The sequence below is a fragment of the Meriones unguiculatus genome, chromosome 2 (assembly GCF_030254825.1).
Source record: "Meriones unguiculatus strain TT.TT164.6M chromosome 2, Bangor_MerUng_6.1, whole genome shotgun sequence".
Taxonomy (NCBI): Eukaryota; Metazoa; Chordata; class Mammalia; order Rodentia; family Muridae; genus Meriones; species Meriones unguiculatus.
The window spans coordinates 102,049,261-102,072,615 of NC_083350.1; the positions used below are offsets into that span (position 1 = coordinate 102,049,261).

General features: G+C 41.5%; 1 protein-coding gene across 1 annotated transcript in view; it reads left to right on the forward strand.

Moving 5' to 3' along the window:
- Positions 1-22,792, forward strand: part of Fgd6 (FYVE, RhoGEF and PH domain containing 6) — a 114,428-nt gene extending 91,636 nt beyond the window's left edge. The window contains exons 12-21 of the mRNA XM_021647833.2: positions 907-975; positions 1,370-1,453; positions 3,217-3,296; positions 10,094-10,196; positions 10,610-10,753; positions 11,980-12,082; positions 14,280-14,407; positions 15,125-15,253; positions 16,485-16,633; positions 18,437-22,792. Of these exons, the coding sequence (XP_021503508.1) occupies positions 907-975; positions 1,370-1,453; positions 3,217-3,296; positions 10,094-10,196; positions 10,610-10,753; positions 11,980-12,082; positions 14,280-14,407; positions 15,125-15,253; positions 16,485-16,633; positions 18,437-18,473 (1,026 nt within the window). The 3' untranslated portion in view covers positions 18,474-22,792. The remainder of the gene's footprint in view (positions 1-906; positions 976-1,369; positions 1,454-3,216; positions 3,297-10,093; positions 10,197-10,609; positions 10,754-11,979; positions 12,083-14,279; positions 14,408-15,124; positions 15,254-16,484; positions 16,634-18,436) is intronic.
- The last annotated feature ends 563 nt before the right edge of the window (positions 22,793-23,355 follow it).

The following is a 23,355-nucleotide window of genomic DNA, read 5'->3' on the forward strand; positions in this document are numbered from 1 at the left end:
TTTACCATGTAGGTCTCAGGGATTAAACTCAGGTCATCAGGCTTTGAAGCTATTACTTTTACCTACTGAGCCTCCCTTTTCTAAAGTATTTTTTCATATTTTTATTTATATATTTTAATTTTATATTGATATTTTATATTTTTATGATTAAAGTATACTTATATGTTTTAGTTAGATTTTATTTATATACAATATACTTCTATATGGTACATAAAGTATAATTTTATATTTAATCCTATATAATTAAATATGCTCTAAATATACTTATTTTTACATTTTAATATATAATAAAATATTGTGTTTTATATTTTTATGTTTTCATATTTATATTTGATTTTATAAGACAGAGTCTTATATAACACAAGCTAGCCTTGAACTTACGTTCCACCTTGCAAGGGCTAGAATTACAGAATGGCACACTGCCTTATGCCTGGTTTGTTGAGGTGCTAAAAATCAAACCCAGAGCTTCAAGCATGCTATGCAAGAACCCTTCTAATTGAGAAAACTGCCACCTTTTTTCTCTTAAAAAAAACTTATTTTTTATTTCATGCATGAGTTTGATCTACCTGTATATAACATATACCATGTACCTGCAGTACCCTCAGAGGCAAGGAGAGGGTGTCAGATCTCCTGGAACTAGAGTTACAGGCAGTTTAGAGCTTTCCTCTGCAATAGCAACTAGTAATTTTGCTCAGTAAGCCATCCCTCTAGCTCCCCCGTTTTTTGTTTTTTTTTTTAAATCCCATTTCTTAGTCATTTGGAGGGTTTATAAAGGACCGTAAAAGTCACAAAGAAGCTATGTCTCCCAGGCTCCCACAGAAACAGTTCAGGGAGAAGAATATTCTATGTGTACTGTAGTCACATGGTGATGGTAGGACTAACTGAGTGTTTGCTTGGATGGATTAGGTTTTTCTCAAAGAAGGCACGCTGATGAAGCTGTCTCGGAAAGTCATGCAGCCCCGCATGTTCTTCCTGGTAAGAGGGTCTGTGTGGTTTGACATGTCCAGGTGGACATACTTAGTGGAAGGCTTATATAACCAATAAATGTAGTGTATTCAAATTGCAGCTTAGAGGCGTTTGGGGCAGCTATACTGCTTGTTTCAAACACAAGAAATGGTGAGATGTTATGATGCTGGATGAGAATTTTTTCTCTTAGGATTTAGTTTCTTTTACTCATGCAGATTGTAGTTTTTTAGTGTGATTTTGAACCCATGAAGCATTAACTTTCTAATAGAACTTGGATATAAAACACATTTCCTTAGAAACTTTCTGAGAAGTAATCTTTTCCCTTTATTTCTGTGTGATATTAATATCTTTGTTGATAAAATTAGTTCCTGTAAATGGCCTTGTGATGTGCTTCTACTTTTAGTTTAATGATGCCCTGCTATATACAACACCCATGCAATCTGGGATGTACAAATTGAACAACATGCTCTCGTTGGCTGGAATGAAGGTTGGTGTGCATTTTACAGCTTTCATTTACCCAAACACATGCAGAAGAGAATCCCCAGGTAGTCATCTTTCTCACACCCTCCCTTTTCTGTTTCTGTGTGCTTCTGCCTATGCATCTGTTCATGCCTGTCAGTGGTTTACTCCTGCATTAATTTATTCAAGGAATAGTTATTGAGAATGGCTATAAACAAAACTAATAACAGATTTGATAAAAGGAAAAACATGAGGATGAATTAAAGGATGATTCATTTTGTCTTTGCTTCTTCCCAAACCTTCCTATGTCCAGGAGACTTTGCAATAGTATACACACAATACCTTTTAATACATAGTACGAAAGATCACTATAAAGACACAGTTAACATTTTTAGGAGTTCAAGGTGAGTGTGGCAGTGTGTGCTTTCAATCTCACCCCTTGGGAGGAGGAGGCAAGTGGATCAGGAGCTCAAGGGCTTTCCCCACTACATAGTGAGTTTCAAGCTAGCTACTTGAGACTCTGCCTAAATATAATAAATAAATAAACAAATAGATAAAAACAAACGAACATATAAACAAATGGAATTTAGAGCCAAAGAGAGATTTGTGATGTTTGTCTTTAATCCCCAGTACACAGGAGGCTGAGATAGGATGATAATTTGAAATCAGGAGTTCAAGACTACCTGAGGCAGCGTAGTAGGACTGTCATCTCAAATATATATGTTTCTGTGTGTGTTTTGTGGGGTTGTCTTAGTTAGGCTTTCTATTGCTGTTAAGTGACACCATGGCCACTACAACTCTTACAAAAGAAAACATTTAATTGAGGTAGCTTACAGTTCAGATGTTTAGTCTATTATCATGGCAGGAAGCATGACAGCACACAGACAGACATAGTACTAGAGTATCTGAGAGTTCTACATCTAGATCAGCAGACAGCAGGAAGAGAGAGTGACATGGGCCTGGCTTGAGCATCTGAAAACTCAAAGCACACCTAGTGACTTGCTTTTTCCAAAGGCCACACCCCTAATAATCCTGCTCCCTGTGAGTCTGTGGGGGTCATTTTCATTCAGTCTACCACAGGAGTCTTTTTAAAAAGGCTTGGTTTGAGATTGTGCCTTTATTTTATTTCCCAGGCTGGCTTCTGTAGTCAAGGCTGGTATTGAGCTCCTTATACTCCTGCCTCAACCTCCCAAGTGCTGTAGTCATAGATGGGAGCAACCATGCCAAACCTTTTATGGTTTTATGAGATAGAATTCACTCTGTAGCACAGGCCGACTTAGCAATCAGGACATTCTTCTGTCTTACCTCCTTGAGTGCTGAGATCACTGTTGTGAGACGCCACAGCCAAGAAGAATGTGTGTCTTTAATAGGTGTGGTAAAGGGATTGGTATGCTGATTTTTATAGACAGCTGGGAAATGGCAAGTGCTACATAGCAAGACCCTTTCCCAAATAAAACACAAAGCAAAAACCACCACATGAGAGAGAATCCGAGAAGTCTTTCTGGAGAAAGACAGTGAGTCCTAATGTATTAATTGTACACCACCATGCTGGGACACTGGGAAAAGGTATTCTGTAGAGTGAATTGTGACTAAGGCTTGGAGATGGGGCAATAACTGCATGTGGGTATTTAAAGTTGTCTAGAACAGAGATGACAAAGCATGGCAGTAGATAACACTAAGTGAAGAGACTGGCTGTGGACAACAGTCTCCAGGGGACTGGGCAGCTTCAGTTACTGTTCCCATGTTGGATTTGTGGCATTAAGTTTGTCTGATATCTGTACCCTCTTCCAGGTCAGAAAACCTACGCAAGAAGCATATCAGAATGAATTAAAGATTGAAAGTGTGGAACGTTCTTTCATCCTCTCAGCTAGGTAAGTGTGTGTGTGTGTGTGTGGTCATTACATCCACACACATATATTGAAAATGACATCCTGGTTGGGCAGTGTTGGCACATGCCTTTAATCCCAATACTTGGTCTGGTCTACATAGTGAGTTCCAGGACAGCCAGGACTACACAGAGAAATCCTGTTTCGAAAAAACTAAAACCAAACAAATAAAAAGAAAAGACATTTTGCCAGAATAGCACACTCAGGCAGGGCATTGATTCCATTGGAACTGGAGGACAAGTGTTTGTGGAATTCTGAGCTTGCTAAGTGGTCCTCATGATTGCTCAGCAGGATTTGTTACTACGACTGAGCCATCTTCTTAGCCCCTCGGGATCCTTTTTTCTGACAGCATGTGCTCTCTGCCATTATTTCTGTAACCTGACAATATTTGTTTTTCATTGTTGTATGTTTTCATGATCATTGATTTAACATTTAATTGGTTTTGGGTACATGCCACACTCATCCTGAACTCCTAAAAATGTTAACTGTGTCTTTATAGTGATCTTTCTTACTATATGATGTTCAAGTTAATTGAGAAGTGTGTTTTTCTATGAACTGACTGTTTCCCTGTATTTTTTCCCTCTTCCATGTCCTCCCTCCCTATTTTCTTACACAAAATAACCCCACAATGGCCTATAAGTGTCCAACCAAAAGAAAGAATTACACATTTCTCTCTCACTCTAAATCAGAGATCAAGGTTAATAAGGAAGGTGTGTCAAAAGAAAGAATTACACATTTCTCTCTCACTCTAAATCAGAAATCAAGGTTAATAAGGAAGGTGTGTCAAAAGCCCTGACAAACTGAAAACTAGGCATTTGGGTCCAGTTGGCCACATTGTAAATAGAAAGGAAAAGTTCTTGAAGGCAATTAAATGTACACATGGAGAAAAGCAGCCTTACTATTTCATGATGGACGTTGAATAGCGTGGATAGAATACGGAACCAGTAACAGCATTCTCTTAAAACAAAGCCTAATCTAGAGCAAAGTCCTTTTCAATTGTGTGAAAATCAAGAGAGGTGGAGACAGTGCAGTAGAAAGCCTGGAGCAAGCAGGGGCTGGTGAGCTCTGTGTTGTGTCTGGGAACATGCAAGCAGGGGGTGAATGGATAAAGCAGTGGGTGCTGACATAGAAGCTGCAGTGGGTTACCCAGAAGACGTATCTGAGGGGACTGTAGAAGGCAGCCATGCCAGCCAACAGATCTACAGAGATGGGCACCTAGGACCTAATAGCTAGAGAGAAGTCAGTACCTGGCTTCCAGCCTCTGTCTCCTTGCATGGTACCCTACTCCACATCTCTCTGCCTTGCGCAAGGGTCTCCTCTACCTGGGCTTCATTACTTCAGTCAGTCAGTAAAATGGAGCTAAGCGCTGTGCTAGGCATAAGGTAGAGTGGATGATTAAAAGAGCTTTTCTTCGCTAAGCTTGTATTCAACCAATGCAGATGTGTACTTAGCAAATATTAGCCCAAGTAAAGTAAGTAGCATTGTAATCAAGTAGACTATAGGAAGAGTTCTAATTGCTTGCGGCTATTAAGCAAGCTAGGTTTAGAGGAGAAAGGACCTGGAGACTGTCCTTGAAGGCTTGTTTCGGACACTGACTTAGGAAGGGTAGATGTTGGATAACTAGGCAAAGAGAAAAGGAGGAGCCTTCTGGTACTTAGGAACAATGACAACAAAGTTTCTAAGGTGAAAAGGAGCCTGAAGTAAGAGGTAGGAAATGGTGGGGCGAGGCATCCAAGGCAAGCTTGCAGAGCCAGGTGAGTCAGTATGCAGAGACATCCAGTATGTTTGGCTCTTCAGCATAGGAGCCATACGAAAGCCACGCCACGGTTTAGATCAGAGAATAGTGTGATCAGAGAATGTTACTCCTTCGTGGACAATATTTGGGAAGAAGGTGAAAGAAAGGGTTATTCACCAGGAGTTGACAGGCTCTGTGGACTGTAGGGTGGTGATGCCACGCCATTCGCTGGGATGGGTAGCACTTGAAGTAGATCAGTTTAGGGTAAAAATGAGGGTTTGGTGAGCACTTTGAGCACGTGGGATATCAGCATGAAGCATCTGGCATGCAAGGATGCCACTGTCAGAAGGAAGACTATGTTGGGTGCATATATGTGAATGCCATCATCTCGGAAATGACCAAAGCTATGAGACTACAGGTCCCCCTGAGACTCTTGTAATTCTTTAGGCACTGTCAGCCCCTTTGCACGCTTGCCCTGCCACCTAAAGAAAAGTGTTCCCTTCTATGCTTGTGTTATCTGCTAATTACTTTCTCACTACAGTAAGGTGTGAGCTCAGATGAGGCATATTTTGTATGTCTGGTTCACAGCTTAGTCTCTAACCTGTAGTAAATTTCCCCGTAAATATAATTCAGAAGAGTCACAGTAATACTGCCTGTACACATCAGCATTGTACCCTGCAGTCAGCATAAACATGGGTGCGGCAAGGTCTGATACAACAGAAATCCCTCTCAGTAATTCATTGCAATTGAGAGGAAAATAATTTCATCTTGGCAAAAATTTACCTTCTGATGTGACACACTTCCTACAAAACACAAAGTGGTCAGCTTGTTTGTCAGTTTAAGGAAGATGTGGATTCTTCTGCTGATCATGTTACAAAAGGCCCAGGGTGTCAGCGCTGGATGCTTCAGGCAAATGTGTGTGGTCTGTAAGAAATGTGTTATCAAGAGCTGGTAAACATTGTCTTGGCAGAAGCCCACACAAGAGAGCGCCAGGAATGATTAAACAAAAGAACAGCATATGTGACATGATTTGCACAGTCAAATCACATTCCGCATGCTCCCGGGGCTCCAAAAAAATTCAACAGCAATTCTCAAATTAGCCATCTGCCTCTCTGTTTTCAGTTACTTCTAGCAAAAAGCGGGTGGTGGGAGGAGAACTGGTAATGATTCATGAATGCTCGCCTAGAAGTTCAAGTGTCTGTTCCTATGTTGTAGTTCTTCAGAGCACACACACCAGAGGGCACTGACCTGGTGGGGAAAGGCTCAGTCCTTCACTACACTGGGGTCTCATCTTGGCTCATGACACAATATCATACTCCATGGACAAAGCCAATATCTAACACTACTGTTCCACACTCCTTATCTGTACACTGTGACACTGTCTGGTAAAACAGAGGCTGGAATCAAGATCCCATGAGTATTCCAGGGGCTCTGAAGATGAGAAATGGTGGCATTTAGGAAGCGTTTAGTGCTGTTGACCTAGCATAGTAACTATTAAGTGGCGGTGAACTTTGGCAATAATGTACAAAAATAGAAGCAACAAGCTAATTTTATTTGGTTTAGAAAGAAAAGTGTATATAATGAAAAATTTGCACATGTTAATTTTTAAATATCATTTGTAAATTTTTAATCAATATAAATAAATATCACAAAGTGGCATTTATCAGGGAAGTACATTACTGAAAATATGCATTATGTGGAAGTCAAGTAATCCTAGTATCTTCTACGGTAACAAGGGAGCTAGGGCTGTAGCAGATCATTGGTTCAGTACTTGGTCTGTGGATCCCGAGGTCCTAAGATTGATCCTTCAGCCCTGCAAAGGGGAAGGAAGACAAAACAACCCAGACAGTACCCTGTGCCCATATGTCTCCCATTTATTGTGAAGTTTTGTTTGTTTTTATTTTGTTCTTAAATAGAATGGTTTGTATGTAAAATTAGAGTGAATGATACAATGAGCAAAAACCAAGACCACCACTGACTTTCTTGTTTTACAGTTTTCTAGAGTATTCTAAATACAACTATAGTTGTCAGGTAATTTTGTATATTTTAATATCACTTTTCACAAAATACAGAGATCTCTTTACATAGTTACACTCCCATTATGATGGAATCATCTTGATAGATTTTTTTAAAAATTTATTTTTAGTTACAATTTATTCGCTTAGTATACCAGCTGTAGCCTCTATCCTCATACCTCCCAATCCCACCCTTCCTCCCTTATCTCCTCCCATGCCCCTCCCCCAGTCCACTGATAGGGGAGGTCCTCCTCTCCTTCTATCTGACCCTAGCCTGTCAGGTCTCATCAGAACTGGCTGCATTGTCTTCCTTTGTGGCCTGGTAAGGCTGCCCCACCCCCCTTAAGGGGAGGTAATCAAAGAGCCAGCCACTGAGTTCATGTCAGAGACAGCCCCCTGCTCCAATTACTAGGGAACCCACATGGAGACTGAGCTGCCATGAGCTACATCTGTGCAGGGTTCTAGGTTATCTCCATGCATAGTCCTTGGTTGGAGTATCGGTCTCAGAAAAGACCCCTGGGTCCAGATATTTTTATTCTGTTGCTCTCCTTGTGGAGCTCCTGTCCTGTCCCCTTAAGTTGATTGTTAAAGTCTCTCTTCCTCCTCTTTCCTCTCCATGTCTATGTATAGACTTACATATTTATATTACCTAAAGTGTTCGTGGACATTTTTAATATGCAAAACAAACTTTAAATGACTTCATAACTGTCTTGACTCCAATAATGAATGGAAATTAATCACAGAATCTTGGGGAGAGGTGTGCTTGAACACTGCAAAATAAGAATGCCCTTTTCTAGGCAGGCCTCTTATCTGGCATTGGTTCTCCTTGGCATTGGATTAAAGGCAACCGCTGCTGGGCAAGGAACAGGAACAGAACTTGGCTGCTGAGTGGTAGGGGAAGCCTCATGACCACAGACAGGCTCCTTTATTTACTACTTCAGCTTATGGTTTATATTGCTAGAAATGGGTTCTCATCATCTCACACTGCTCTGTCTTCCTGATTCTTTCATAGTGTACCTTCACACAGTGTTTTGTATAACTCACTCAGTTTATTGCAAATAGCTAAAGCTTAACAAAGTTAGCGCAGTCCAAGCACTAGACATCTATGTTTAAGTCGGTTTCTGTTGGCCTGAATACAGCTTAGGTATTTTTATTAACCTCAGGCATCAAACATTTATTGTTAGCAAGTCTTCTTTTTCATAAATGAGTTGCATATTCAGTATGCTGTAGAAGATCCATTTTTAAACAAGAGTTGAATCCAGATTATATACAATCATGTAGCAAATTAAGATTACCTGTGTGTATGTGTATTCAAACTGTCCACCCTCTTTATTACAATTTTAAGCTAACTTTGTAATAGATTTTACTGATTGTTTTTAAACTATACCCAGTAAACTTACAAATATTGAGATACCAAAAATTTACATAATGGTCTTAAGAGATTTTTTTTTTTTTAAAGTAGAGAGCAAAGAAGCCTTCAAGATAGATTTTTAAGACTGGAGAGCAGACAAAGGAAAAAAAATCTTTATGGTGGTGGTAGCACAGGCCCTTAATCCCAGCACTTGGGAGGCAGAGACAGGTGGATCTCTGAGTTCAAGGTTCTCTGAGTTCAAGGTTCTCTACAGAGTAAGTTCCAGGATAGCTAGGGCTACACAGAGAAACCCTGCCTCATAAATAAATAAATAAATAAATAAAAACAAAAAGGTGGAGAGCAGAGAACATTTAAAGATAAAAGATTTGGGGAATCATTTGTATGTGTGTGCAATGGCAGAACTGTTTTTAAAAATCTGAGAGAATTTAGAAATTGAGTGTACCTATTTTGGGCCATTGAACTGTACTGGGGTCAAGCTATTTATAGTAAGACAGAGAGGCTTTAATGAAATCTTTAAGTCCAAGGAGGAAAGAGATTAGAGAAGGCAGATGAATGAAGCTCTAGAAGGGAACCAAAAGACTGGTGGGAAGAGAGCCAGGATCAGAGCAAAGACCGACTAGAAAGACTTAGGGAAAAGAGTCACAAACACCTATCCAGAGAATTCCAGCAGAGGGGGAAGGTTGCCTTAGGGGAGAGATACTCTGAATTACAATGAGAGACATAGCCTTTCCACGTGATGGGTACCCAGGAGGTCATAGGCAGCTCCAGGAGCAGAGAGACTCGCTACAGGAGCTGAGGACACTTGGCGAGTAGTCAGGGAGAAATACACAATTAGAGCAGGTAGAGGAGAAGCAGCTGAGGAGACAAACTCTAAGATCAGGAGTTGAGTAAGGTAGGTAGGAGATGCATTTCAGGCTTTCAGTGCCAGATATGTGCGAGGGGGCAGACTGAAGAAATTACCAACATGAGCACTCCACAATATAGGAAGGTTTCTACTGTAGATGAGGGGTGGGAGGTGGGAGGAAGCAGCCAGAGGCATCTGCAAGAGTCCAGAGCAGAGAAAGGAGTAGACTGGATATGGCCAGAGCTAAGAATATGGAGTGGGGAACTGTGAAAAAAATAGGAGAAAGAAAATAAGAGCAAGTGGGAGAAGGGAAACAATGGGAATAGTTGTGGGCAGGGGGAAATTTGCCATTACAGGCAGAACAAATGGGAGGAAGGAAGCCTGGGGAAGTAAGAAGGGCTAGGATGCTAGTGTAAACTCTGAAATGTGTAACAGGTACTTGGGACACTGAGGCAGCCTGGAGGCCAGCATGGGCTTTAGGTAACCACAGGTAGTCATATGTCCCTTCTGCAATAAGTACAAAAAAAAAAAAAAAAAAAAAAGACTCCTTTTGGCAAGTGGGAACACAGTTTTGTGAGTTCCCGAGGAATTCTGGCTTTTAACTAAGTGCCAGAAATCCTATAATGCAGTTTTTCTGGGCCTCGACTCAGCTTTGGACAGATCAGTGCATCTGCCTTTTCAGGGGAGGATGGAGTACCCTTTGGACCTGACAGGAGGGTGATAATTAGTTGTCAGGGGAGAAGGAAAAGGAGAAAGAAAAAAGACAAAAGGACCCAATGCTGATGTCTGCTTGATGGAACCTTTTGCCCCCACCAGTTCTGCCACAGAAAGAGATGACTGGCTGGAGGCCATATCCAGCTCAATAGAAGAGTATGCCAAGAAAAGAGTCACCTTCTGCCCCAGCAGGAGTCTGGATGAGGTATTGTTGCCTTCTCTCTATCTGGGCTTGCTTTCTGTTTTTGGTTTGTTTGTTTGTTTGTTTGCTTGCTTTTTATTTGACTGTGAAGAGTTCACAGGGGGTTAGAAAAAGAACCTGTCTTTCAGAGATGGATTAGAGGGATGTGTACTCTTACTTTCTACTAGTTATAAAACTTAAATGGAGGAAGTTTTACTTACGTGTGTGCGTGTTTCTGTGTGTGTCTGTGTCTATGGGCGTGTGTATGGGGGAGGGTGTGTGTGTGTGTGTGCTGTAGGGATTGAACTCAGGGCTTACTCATGCTAAGCACGTGCTGTACTGCTAGCTCCATCCCCAGCTTTCACAGTAGATCTGATGAAAAGACCTGATTCTATCACAGACAGTGTGCAAGGTCATCAGTCATTCTTCCTCCACAGGACTCAGAAAAGAAAGAGGAAGTGAGTCCTCTCGGGTCAAAGGCTCCCATCTGGATCCCTGACACCAGGGCCACCATGTGTATGATCTGCACCAGTGAATTCACCCTGACCTGGAGAAGACACCACTGCAGGGCTTGTGGAAAGGTCAGCGGGGCAGCATCTGTCCTTGCGGTGATTTTTATGTCTCCAGGCCATGGTCAGTGAGGAAATATTTCCTTCAGTCATTGTAGTATGCAAAACAACAACAAGAGAAACAGTAGTAGTGAAAACACAAATGTCGTCTTATCCACATATTTGGGGTTGGCCTAGGGAGTTTGTTAAGCTCCCCATCCTCTGCCCTCCACCCGTTATGGTCCTAGTGCAGTCATAGAGATCTTATATTCAAAAATGAAAACTAAGCCAGGCTTGGTATTGTAGCACTCAGAAGGCTGAATGAAGCAGGAGGATCTCAGTAAGTTCAAGGCCAACCTTTTGGTCTTAAACAAACAAACCAAAAAACCCAATTCCAGCTTATTTATATTACAGCTTAGGGTTTTTTTGTTTTTGTTTTGTTTTTAGCCATCTTTGTGTAGACGAGATCAGTAGGAAGGTTTCTTTGTAGCTTGGGCTGGCCTGGAGCTCACTATGTAAACTAGGTTGGCCTTGAACTCACAGACCTGCCTCTTCCTCCTGGATTCTGGGATTAAAAGTATATGCAATGACTTTTGGCCCAATAAATGAACTTAAAAAGAGAAACTATTTACTTTGGCTTATACTTTTGGACTTAAGCTCAAGATCAATTGGCCTGTAGTGTTGGGGTTAAAGCATCACGTCATGGTGGGGGCATGTCGTGGCCAAAGCCATTAACTTAATAATTAAAAATGAAAAAAGTAGAAGAAAGGACCCCACTGTCCTCTTTGAAGGTACACCTCCCTAATGACCTTTTAAAGTTTCTGCCACCTCCTACTAGTACCCAAGTGGGGACTTTACCACATGTGTCCTTGGAATATAAGCTTTCGTGAGGTGTTTAGCAGAATGAGCATAGTAGTAGTAGCCTTGCGGAGAAGTGGTGGCTGTGGCAGTGATGCTCAGGGATGTTAAGGGATGGTGCCCAGGATAAGGGGTGGTCAGGGAGGCTGAGAGAAGTTCCTGTGCGCAAGGAGTGTTCCGAAGGCTTGTGTCAGCTCTGCTGAGCACTCGACGGGGCCTAAGTGCAGCCTCTCAAGTGTGGTCGTGTGAGTTAGCTCACTGCATGCTGGAACACTAAGAGATAAGTGAGATTTAGTCATTGTCAAACTGTTTTGAAAAATGGGCAGTGCTATAAACTGCAGCCTTTTTAATGGCGTCTAGTCAAAAGTTTCCCTCAGTGAAATGCTGCAATGTGTTTTCAGATTGTGTGCCAAGCTTGCTCTTCAAATAAGTATGGCTTAGATTACCTGAAAAGGCAACTGGCAAGAGTATGTGAACACTGCTTCCAAGAACTACAGAAATTAGGTAAGGTAATGTAAACATTTAACCAAAGAGGCTCATTGCTCAGATGCTTGCAGGCTCCTAAAAGAACAGTGTTTGCCATGACAGCATGATCGCTGGACTTGTCCTAATTTCTGTTGTGCTCCATCTTTAGTATTTTGGTATTCCAAGAGAAATTGGACTGAGCTGTTTTTTTAACCATGTGAAATGGTTCTACTGAGAAAACTAATTGTTGAATTATTATTACAGAATGAAATGCTTACACAGTTAAAAGGCAACTTTAACTTGTGAACCGCTTCAAAGTTTCACTTTGTTAAATAATTTTTCATTTATATTCTTTTAGATTTATTTATTTATTTTACACACTGAGTATTCTGCCCGAATGCATATAGTGACCACAGGTGTTTGTGGCACCCTCAGAGGTCAGAAGAGGGTGTCAGATCCCCTAGAACTGGAGTTAAGAATGCTGGTGAGCCACCATGTGGGTGCTGGGAATCAAACCCGGTCCTCTGCAAGAGCAGATGGTGATCTTAACTACGGGCCATCTCTCTAGACCTTTTTTTTCTTTTTTTTTTCATTTTCATTTTTGAGATGGATTTTCATTTCTTTCTTCACCCCACCCCTGGAAGTACAAGGGGCCAAACCCAAAGCTTTGCATGTGAGAGGTAAGTGCTGCACTGTGAACTGCATTCCCAGGCCCTAAATATTTTTATCTGCAAAGTGATTCAACATGGAAACTGACTATTCGGGATTTTGTTGTTGGGTTCTAGTTCATTGGATGGTTGGTTTACTGAGGGGTTTTGTACACCTTTATTTACTTTTTTTTTAATGAGGTGATTGCTTTGTGTAGCCCACATTAACCTGGAACCTTCAGCCTTCCAAGTGTTGCTACCACTCTTGGGAGGTAGAGCTCTTTGAACAAATACACGGTATTTTGTATCTGCCTGTTCAGTGTCTGTGAGCATTATATGCCCACAGGCAAAGTAAACTCAGCTAAGAGGACTGACTGCTCAAGTCTATATTTTAAATTTTCAAAACCTTAGATCTCATGAAAAATAGCTTATTAGGAAAAAAGAGTATCTATGTGAATAAAACGAGATGCCATACTATTTTAGAATCCCCGTTTTTACAAAACAGTAGCTTTGTTTGTGTACATTTTTAAAGACACGCCATCTATTCTTTGTCAGCCTTTCTATTCCATTCTTGTTCTCTGGGTACACCAATGTGAAATGTAAACATTCACCTCTCGTCACCTATTGGTTAGTAGAGCTTGTCAATTTTATCTCAGAAAGTCTCACTTATCTTGTTTTCATCTAGTCAGCCTTAATAAGGTCTAGATTGCTGTAATAATATCATTCTGCAAATCCCTCTTCATGTCTACTGCCTACTTCATTTTTCTACACTCCGTCTAGGAGGAATATGGCTCCATGGAAAGTACCTGCCTAGTGTGCAAGGCTCTAAGCTTGATCCTTAGCACCATGTAAAGCAAAACTATGAAACAGAAAGTGGTTGATTTGGAACCAAGCAGCGTGGCTCACACTTGTAATCCCAGCACTCACCAGGCTGAAGCAAGGAGATTGCCATGAAGCCAAACTGTTCACATCCTTCCCTAGCATTCCAAATTTCTTAGAGCCACTCATACCCTGTTTTTCCTTCTAGCTTCATTATTAGATAAGCAGATGTTCTGGTTCATACATCTCTGCCTTTATCTATATCAACACTTTTAAGTCCGTGAGGAAGTTTGTGAAATTGATGGTGTCCTTGTATGTTTCAGAATGTTTCCTTGTTTGTTTATTATTTATTGAGATAGAGTCTTATGTAACTCAGGTTGAAGTTGGACTTGCTATGATAAGGAAGGATGGACCTTGAACTCCTGATCCTTCTAACCACCATCTCCCAAGTACTGGGGTGACAGACATGTGCCACCATGTCCATCACAATGAGTTTTTACTTCATGTGTTGGAACTGAGGATTGAACATAGAGCATTGTGGACACAGCGCACTCCGTCACTGAGCTGTGTCCCCAGCTGTTTCAAAACTTTGAGGACATGGAAAAAAAAAATTCTATATATAATCAACTCAATCCCTACTCAGCTCTCGCCTTCCATCTGTGCTTCTTGAGAGCCCTTTTGTGGGTATTTTATGCATCACTATGTACTGATTTTTAGTAGCAATTCCAAGTGCTTGCCCTTACTATATGAGCACACCTGCTTTGTTATAGATCACCAGATGCCCCCTAGGATTGGATCTCCTGGAAATCACAAGTCTCCTTCAAGTGCCTTATCATCAGTCTTGCATAGTATCCCATCTGGGAGAAAACAGAAGAAAATCCCAGCAGCTCTCAAAGAGGTAAGTGTTTCCATTAAACTAGATGAGTCTGAATCTCATAAAGAATGATATCACTTCCCATTACTATTAGGACATGAATTTTAATTGCCTGATGGATATGTCAGATGCCTTGCAGTTTTCCTTTGTGTTATGACCTGAGTCATTGATAAAATGGCTGCAGAACTTTTGGGCGCCTGTCAGTTTATCAGAGCACATGCTGGCCTCCGGCTCCCTCAGTGTCACAAGTACCTGTTTCATATCTCAAAGTCCATGCCAGCATCCTAGCCCTTGTCACCTCCTCTCCTTCCCTAAACTCCCTCTGGCTCTCAGCGTCTTCTAACCCGCTGTTCTCACTATGTTCTGCTCCCACTGTTCTCACTACTCTCCATCCCACGATCTTTTCCCCACTCTAACAGGTAGCCCTGGCCATTTCCAATCTGCTGGCCACGTTCAGTCTCCTTCCTTCTGTCTCTGCTCTCGACTCCTCCAGTTGCCTCTGGCTGTTCTTTCTCTCTCGTGTCTACAATAAAGCCATAACCATATCATGGAGCAGCCATGTTGGCAAATTTTTTTACTGCATCCCTCAAATCCAGGGAACAGCCACTGTTATTCTGAAATGTCATGGTTATTGCTTTCAATAGCTAGTGGTTGCAAGTAGCTCTGCTCTTTATTGCGTTGTCTGTTGTTATTGAGAGTAGTCTGTGAACCACTGAACCACATGTAGACTTCCTTCTCCAGGTGTCAGCAAACACAGAAGACTCCACCATGAGTGGCTACCTGTACAGATCCAAGGGCACCAAGAAGCCATGGAAACACTTGTGGTTTGTCATCAAAAACAAAGTACTTTATACATACGCAGCAAGCGAGGTAAGATGGACTCTTGTGAGTGACTTTGGGGGTCTTGTTTTAGTTTTGTGGGTTCTGTTTCATGCAGAGCAGAGGATGTACAGTGGGCTCTAGGCATGCCCAGCAAGTGTTGTTTTAGGCACCAGGAGGCAGAGAGCCTGGGTTTTTTGCTCTTTGGTTTTTTGAGACAGTGACTCGTAGCCCAAGTTGTTTTCTAATTCACCATTTGGCCTAGGTTGTCCTCAAACTCACAATCATCCTCCTGCCTCAACCTCTCTAGTGCTGTGATTACACGTATGAGCCACCATGCCTGGACGGTTACTAGCACTTGGAATATGAACAGTGTTATTCTTTTCCCTGTGAGTTCTTATTCAAATGTTAGGAATTTCCCAGAGTAATAAAGTGCCAGTGTTTCTGCTGTTGTGTTTCTATTGTCTTCTATTTCACACAAGACAAGAGATGGCCTTTCTTCTGGCTTTTCTTGAGTGCCCACACCTTGAACTGACCAGGCCTCAGCACAAATAAAATAAGCTTTGCCATAAACTGTGTTTAGGTGTCCTGGGGCCCAGCCTTTTAACCTCCCTGACCTGTGTCTCAGCACCCTAGGAAAACCTTTAGGGAAGTTGAATATGGTAGCACATGCCTACAGTCTGGCAGCTGGAAGGTAGAAGCAAGAGAATCAGGAATTCAAGGTCAGCCTCAGTTACAGGAACAGTTTGAGGCTACCTTGAGTTACACAAGGGCCTGGAAAGATGGTATGGAGGACCAGGTATGGTAGCGTATGTCTTTAATTTCAGCACTTCGAGGCAGAAGTAAACACATCTATGTGACTTACAAGCCAGGAAGAGTTATATGGTAAAAGGGTTGGGGTAGGGAAAAACAAAGCCTCTGGAGAATGCAGGCAGGAGAATTACTGTTAGGTTCACATCTGCTTGTGGTATAGGGTGATATCCTGTCTCAAAAAACAACTGGTAGAGTCCCAGAGTTCCTCAGTGGGATCTGCTCTAAGTTTTGTGTGTCTCCCTCCATAAAATGAAAGAACACTGCCTACTTTCCTTGGCCACAGTGAAAACAGTGTGAAATTCAGTGAATATAAGCACACTTAAAACCAGCAGGTGGCGAGTGGGTGGCTCCCTGCTCATTAAGCAAAAATAAGCTGTCAGAATTACTGTGTTGTGTATGAAATTGAACTTTCCATTCTGCATTGTATCTCCATCTAAAAGCCTGTCTTCTTTGTCTGTTTTTAAATTAGGATGTGGCAGCTCTGGAGAGTCAGCCTTTATTAGGGTTTACCGTTACTCAAGTCAAAGAAGAGAATTCAGAGTCTAGAGTGTTTCAGCTACTGCATAAAGGCATGGTGTTTTATGTGTTTAAGGCAGACGATGCCCATTCCACTCAGAAGTAAGTAATGCATATCTCCTTTTCCTGCAGAGGTTTCAAGCTGTCTTTTTAAGTGACATCTTAACAGCATAGAGAACAGCTCAGAAATTAAATCAAAGATCTGAATTAGCAGGATTTAACCTGTTATTCAGATGATTTTCAAACGGACTATGAGAGAAGATGGGTGGTCCTCTCTGCGCTTGCCCACAGCTGCCTGGGAGGAAGCACTGGGAGGTCTGAGGAGGCCAAGGGGCAGGCTGGAGCCCTCTCCTTCAGAGAACACAGGGATCTTTGCACTCTACCTTACTACTTTGCAGGGAGAGCCAGACACACTAAATACTCACGGGCTGTTTCCAGAGACTGAGTAGAAGGAAACAGGTATCATCTTTGATGGTCAAGGCTGAAGTAGTCTCTTCAGAATGCTGGCAAGAATCTTGATTTGAGGTCTGAGGAGACTGGTTAGCCTAGAGGTGTATGGGTATCTATGAAGTGAAGGTCCCCTGTATGCAAATAGCTCTGCTTACCTCCCCTCTCATTTGATTTAGTCCACATCACAAAGCACGCAGCTGTTTTCGGTGAGGGGTGTTCATGTTTGCTCAGCAGGCTTTAAAGCTAAGAGCTTGGGGCTACAAGGGAGAACTTTGAGTATAAGCATGGTGGGCAGTTTTGCAGGAAGTTCAGAGCTAAAGTGCTAGAATCAAGTATGTTCCTGAGTACCCACCAGGCTTAGGGCTACCCTCTGATAGACCGCCCCTGCCTCTGTCTATTTTAGGATATGCAGCAATGTATAGCTGTTTATATGTATGGCTGTGCACCACATGTGTGCCTAGTGCCTGGTGGAGGTCAGGCGTGCTCTTAAGTGCTGAGCCATCTCTCCAGCCCCAATGTGGTTTTTTAAAATCATCCTATTGAAGAATAACATAAACTTTTTACACCTAAAATTTGAAGTTTTGGAATTTCTGTCCTTAAAATTTGAGCTGAACGTGTTACGAGCTACTCTTAGATTTAGTGATTTCAGGTCTTCGTAGGTCGCTCCAGTCCTTTCTTCTGTAATCCACTGTTGTAAGAAGTCAGTTATCAGTAAGCATGGGTGGAGTGTGTTCAAGGGAGTCCAAAGAGCCAAGAGTGAACTGGACACAGCCCGGAGTCTTCTGAGTAACTGCAGCTATGTGCTCCAGATAAAGCTTTTGACTCAAGAATTTGTGATGACTCCTATGGTATTTGGAAAGCTTTTATATTATATAAAATAGACTATATGCCAGATCAGTTCCCTTTCACTGAGAAATTTGGAACAAGTTTGATTTAGGGGCTATATAAGGGGATTTTGGTTGGAAGAGTTAAGGAGAAAAACAAGTCCATAGCTAATTTCCAAAACTCACTTGAGTCAGGACACCAGAAAGAGAGGAAAGGAGTTGTGATAAGGGCCTTTGTTGACCTATCCCTTCCAAAGCCAAGTAAACACACACACACACACACGTGCTCGAGCATTCGTGTTTAATGTTTCTTTATTGTGTGTGTGTGCATGTGTCATTAGTATGGAGACCAGAGGATAACCTGCAGGAGCCAGTTTCCAGCTTACACCACGTGGGCCCCAGGAACTGAAGGATTGGTGGCAAACACCTTTGTCCACCATGCCTTCTCACTTACCCTAGAACATCTCAGAATGCTCACACTCGAAGTAGTGATGCCACAAACAGCAGATTACCAAACAAAGGGTAGTTCCCCGTAAGAATGCCAGTGTGCTGTAGGAAAGCTCTCAGGGTCACACTCACAGGTGTCACTCGGTTGATTTCCACAAGCCTAACGGATACCTCTCATCACCAGGTGGATAGAAGCGTTTCAGGAGGGCACTGTGTTGTAGCAGCATTGGCTTCACTTGCTCTGTGATCCCAACAAGGTGGAGGCTCAGCAGAATGGAATCAAAGCTACTCAAAAGCCACATAAAAGTGAACAAGATAAATCCACCCACAGGCGTTATGAGAGAAATTGTCTTGTTAGATATATACTGTTCCTAAAAGTGTTGTTTTCATGTATGTTATTTATTAAAATGTTGATGTTTACTTGCCAGTCAGAATGGATTCTGAGACTCATACTGAATTCTAAAGTACTGTTTAGAGATGGGAACGTACCTTAAACTGTACTCTATGTAGTACTGGTGATGTCCATCCATACTATAGTCTCTGCCTTACACCGTGACACTTTCACTGTTGGTAAATCTTTGCAAGTAAAACACACATATTAATTAGCAAATGTCCATACAATGTATGGTTTAGAAATTATAGTTAAAAAATTGCTGTTGAAAATGCAAACTTTAGAGTCACTAAACTTAATTGGAACTTTTTGTGTTGCAATAGAGATACACATAGCCAGCTTCTACCTCAGTAACTGTGAAGTGAAATCCTAGCAGAATCTGTACTGATACCTGTGTCCCCCTCCACACACCCACAGGATCTTGCTAATTGCCAGGCTGGCCTTGAGCTAGCTGGGTAGCTCAGGCACACCGTGAGCTGCAGCATGCCTGCCTAGGCCTGCAGCACCATGCCCAGTCTTTATCTCAAACTGCCAGTGCAGTGTAAATGTGATTTTTTTTTTTTTTATTTTGTTTTTTGAGACAGAAGCTCCCTCTGGAACCCAGCCTGGCCTGGATCTTGTTGTGTAACCCATGCTAGCCTAGGACTCACCTGCTTGGCTGGTCAAGTGCTGGGATTCCGTGTGTGTGCCACCTGGCTCAGTGATTAGCGTTTTAAAAAATAGACTAAGGCAGGTAACATGTTACCTAATACCCCCTACTATTCTTAAGAGTTTGAGCCCAAGTCAGTGATGGTATTTATATCTAAAAGGGTGTCATATTTTCTGTAACATGTATTTTAAGTGACCTGAAATCATTATCATTCTTTTTTAAAGGAAATATTATGCTACTTTGATTTGTTCCCCTTGACATTTAAATTTTGCCCATCCTCTCTCCCTCTGTCTCTTTTGAGACACAGTCCTTCCATGCAGCCCAGGCTGCCCTCATACTTACCATCCTGCCTCGGCTCCCAGAAACTGGGAGTGCAGATGTACGCGAACACGCTGGACTTTACCAGCCAGTGGCCCTCATTAGGAACGATTCATGTTCTTTACTCTGGCACACTTACCTTTAACATGGACACCCCATGCACATTAACTTGTTGATTAGCAGCAGGAGCATGAAGTTAACATGCTGAAAATCATTTCATTGTTTAAATATTTTGTTGACGGAGTTTAAACTATCAGTTAAAAGGCAAGGCTATCCATAGATATCTATTAAAGGATGCAAGAATTTTCTGTGTCTTTATAGATGAGGTTAAATTTACTGTGATGTCAGTAGTTGAAATTTATATCCTGAATACTGTGTTTTCATCCTGAACACCTTCATGAGGCCTTCTGGATGTTATTGGGTACAGATATTCTGGATGCTAGAGGTAGCAGATGTTGTTTTTCTTGGCTCTTTCTGGCTATGGCATAATTTGAAGCCCTGTGCAATTTCACACAACCCTTCATGCTTCCTTGCCACAGGAGTAAGCCAGTTCTTTGTAACTCATTTTAATTGGATCACATAAATATTTTTCATGTAAACATCTGTGTAATGTTTGTAGTGCCTTCCTTTTGGAAACCAGGGTTCTTTATATTTTCATATTTTGTCCTCTTTGAATTCTGGACCTCTTTAAGATTTGCTTGTAAACCTCAAAATGTCTAAAAAGTATTAACCAGAGCATTTTGTCTCCTAACACTTCACAAAATCAAGAAACTGTTTAAAGTCTAAATATGTATAAGGAAGTTAGTGCACAAAGTCACCCCTACATGATGAAATCTGTGTATGGTTGTGTTTGCTAATTGCTTAGTCCTATGCAAAATTTGGAAAAGACAGCATAGAAGCTATTAGATCACGGTTACCCCCACCCTAACGTTTTAAATGTGGAGTAAGATTGCCTTCCCCATCCCTCCATGATCTTTATAACCTACTAAATATGGTCAATAATTTATTTAACATGGCTCATTCAATGGCAAGTAAGAATGTATTCATAATTTGCTATAAAACTACTTTTAAAAATATTACTGAGCCAGGTTCTTTAGATACTTTACCCCTGAGTTACCCCCATTGCTATCTATCACTTATGGGTAAATGATACCAATGAGACCTTGATTCTGGGTCCCAGAGATGCTGCTTATCACACATGCATGTGCTACCATCACAGCTTTGCTCAGGTGCCTCCTAAGCTCAGCCAGATAGTGACCGAGACACAGTGGCAGGCTGCGCTAGGACAGCCCCTAAGCAGTGCTCCTCTGTCTTAAGCAGCTAATCACAGAAGATACCACCAAGTCTAAGAATGAAAAGGGACATTTGTTACATCCCGTGTTTCAGAACCTCTTCCCATTTTCTGATGTAACCAGTACCATTCAGTTTCCCCTGACGGCCCTCGTTTTTTTCCAGTAAGAAACTTGATCATTTGAGTATTTACTAGCATTTTTAAAAAATGAAATCACACACACACCCCTCTTTGAGTTATAATACAGTGCAATGACACTAAGGACAACAACTCGAATGTATGTTTTTGTTAGCCAGGTATATAATGGGCTATGTAGGAAATGGAGAAGGCCTCCTATTTGATGTAATTATCACAGCATGTGCTAAATGTGCTTCCAATGTGCTCATTGTGGTCAAAATGCTGGAATTTCCAGAGGTAAATCCTATCTCATTGTACCATATGATCCTTAAAAATAGATACTATATTTATTCTATCCATTTGTCTTCGATCTTTGGAGCTTTAGTTGAACACAGAGAACAAGATTTCCAAGGTGTTTTGTTTTGAGTAAGAATCCCATTGTTTTTTTTTCCAAGACAGCCCCTCCTGCCTCATCCTCAGCCTGCCTAGCTCAGTAACAAGACTCAGCTGTCACTGGTCTCCAGAGCCCTTATTCTGACCGGGATCTTATGCCCACTTCCCTCACCATCCTGCAAGCTCACATTTGTGGCAGGACTAACACTCCTGCTTTCTCATCCCAGGAGACCACAGGCGGCTCACAACCAACTCTTAAGTCTCTCTTGTGCCTTCCTTCCTCATCCCTCTGCTTATAGTTGCTATAGCTTTCCCTCTGAGCTGGGGGTGCACCACAGTGCCACAGCACTGGCCTACTATATATGAGGTGCTGAGTTCAATCCCTTATCTACACAAGCATACTTTTTTTTTTTCCTGATTTCAATGCCTCCCTTTTGTGGTCTGTTTTAAACATTGTCAAAGCAATCTGTCTGAAGCAGAATTCTAATCTAATCCCCATTCCTATGGACTTCAGTAGCTTTCCCAGTAGCTTGGCATGCAACAATTCCTCTGATCCCATACACTCCAACTGAACCTACTTCAGCTTTTCTCTGTTCATGCCATTTTGTTTGTTTGTTTGTTTGTTTGTTTGTTTGTTCTCATATCAGCTCTGCTTCCGTGTTATCTGGCATTACACATTGATGGGGTCCTCTTTGTCCTTTAGATTAAATGCACTCTCTTTCCTGTGTTCCTATAATCCTCACTTCATAATCAAACTTTCATTATTCTTACCACATTCTGTTCTTGAAAACAGCTTGCCTTGTTAACCAGAGGCTTACCACATCTGACAAGAATGTCTTACATACAGTGAATAAATGTTTGCTTGTTGACTTAAGTATCTTCTATGGGTCCCTAAAAAGTATCTTCAGTACACATAATCTGGAGCCTAGGAGACTTTTAATATTATTTTCTAAATGAAAATCAATGGCATTTTCCCTTATAAGAAAAGTTAGTTATTACAGGAAAGATTTTAAGAAAGAAAACAGGTTTATTTCGTACACTGCAAAGACAGTGGTGGTTCCCATGGTAACTTGCCTGCTAGAAAAAAGAAAATAAAGGTAGTAGAGCCTTTAAAAAAAACCAAACATCAAAATATTCTTTTTCCTTTGAGCTGGGGAGTGAAGGGAGACAACTTTCCCTTTCGTGGAGTTACTTGTTGTATGTGAAAACCAGTTTCAAAATATTTTAAATGTTTTTTTCTTAAAACACCTTTTTTACTTAAAGTGATAGTGTGGTTTGTATCTTACTGTTCATATGAAGATCATTTATAAATAAAAATAGCATTGTAAATAATGTTAATATGTATTATAATTTATACAAAATAAATTTACTATAGTATCTACTGCTGGTGTGAAGTCCTTTATTAGAGGTTTTGTTTTTTACTCATTGTTGACACTGTGTAGTCCAAGCTGGCCTTCAGTCTCCAGACTTTCCACCTCAGTCTCCTTAGCAGCTGGGATCATAGGCGTGTGACACCCAGCCCAGCTTTGATGAGGTCTTTTAAGCCATACTTGAGTAGGCATCCTTTTGTTAGAGTGTGACAAAGAGAGACATGTCACCTACAGCAGTGCTCCTGAGGCAGCTTCTGTTTCCAAGACTGTTTTATTCGTTTTGTTAGTTTTAAGACAGGGTCGCACCCTGTGGTCCAGGTTATTATAAGGGCTGCGCTATGGCCAATCCAAATGCTAAGATAGAGGTAGGCTTTGCCAACATGTATGAGACATGGTGCTAGGGAAGGTTGCAAGTCCTTTTTCTATGCCTAAATACCTAATTCCAAAGGGAAATTACATTCTTTTTTTAGATGTGCAGCCCAGGCTAGCCTCAAACCGGCTTTTAGCTCCTGTTCCTCCAGCCTTCCCTCCCAAATGCTAAGATTACAAGCCTGAGGCACCAGGAGCACAGGGG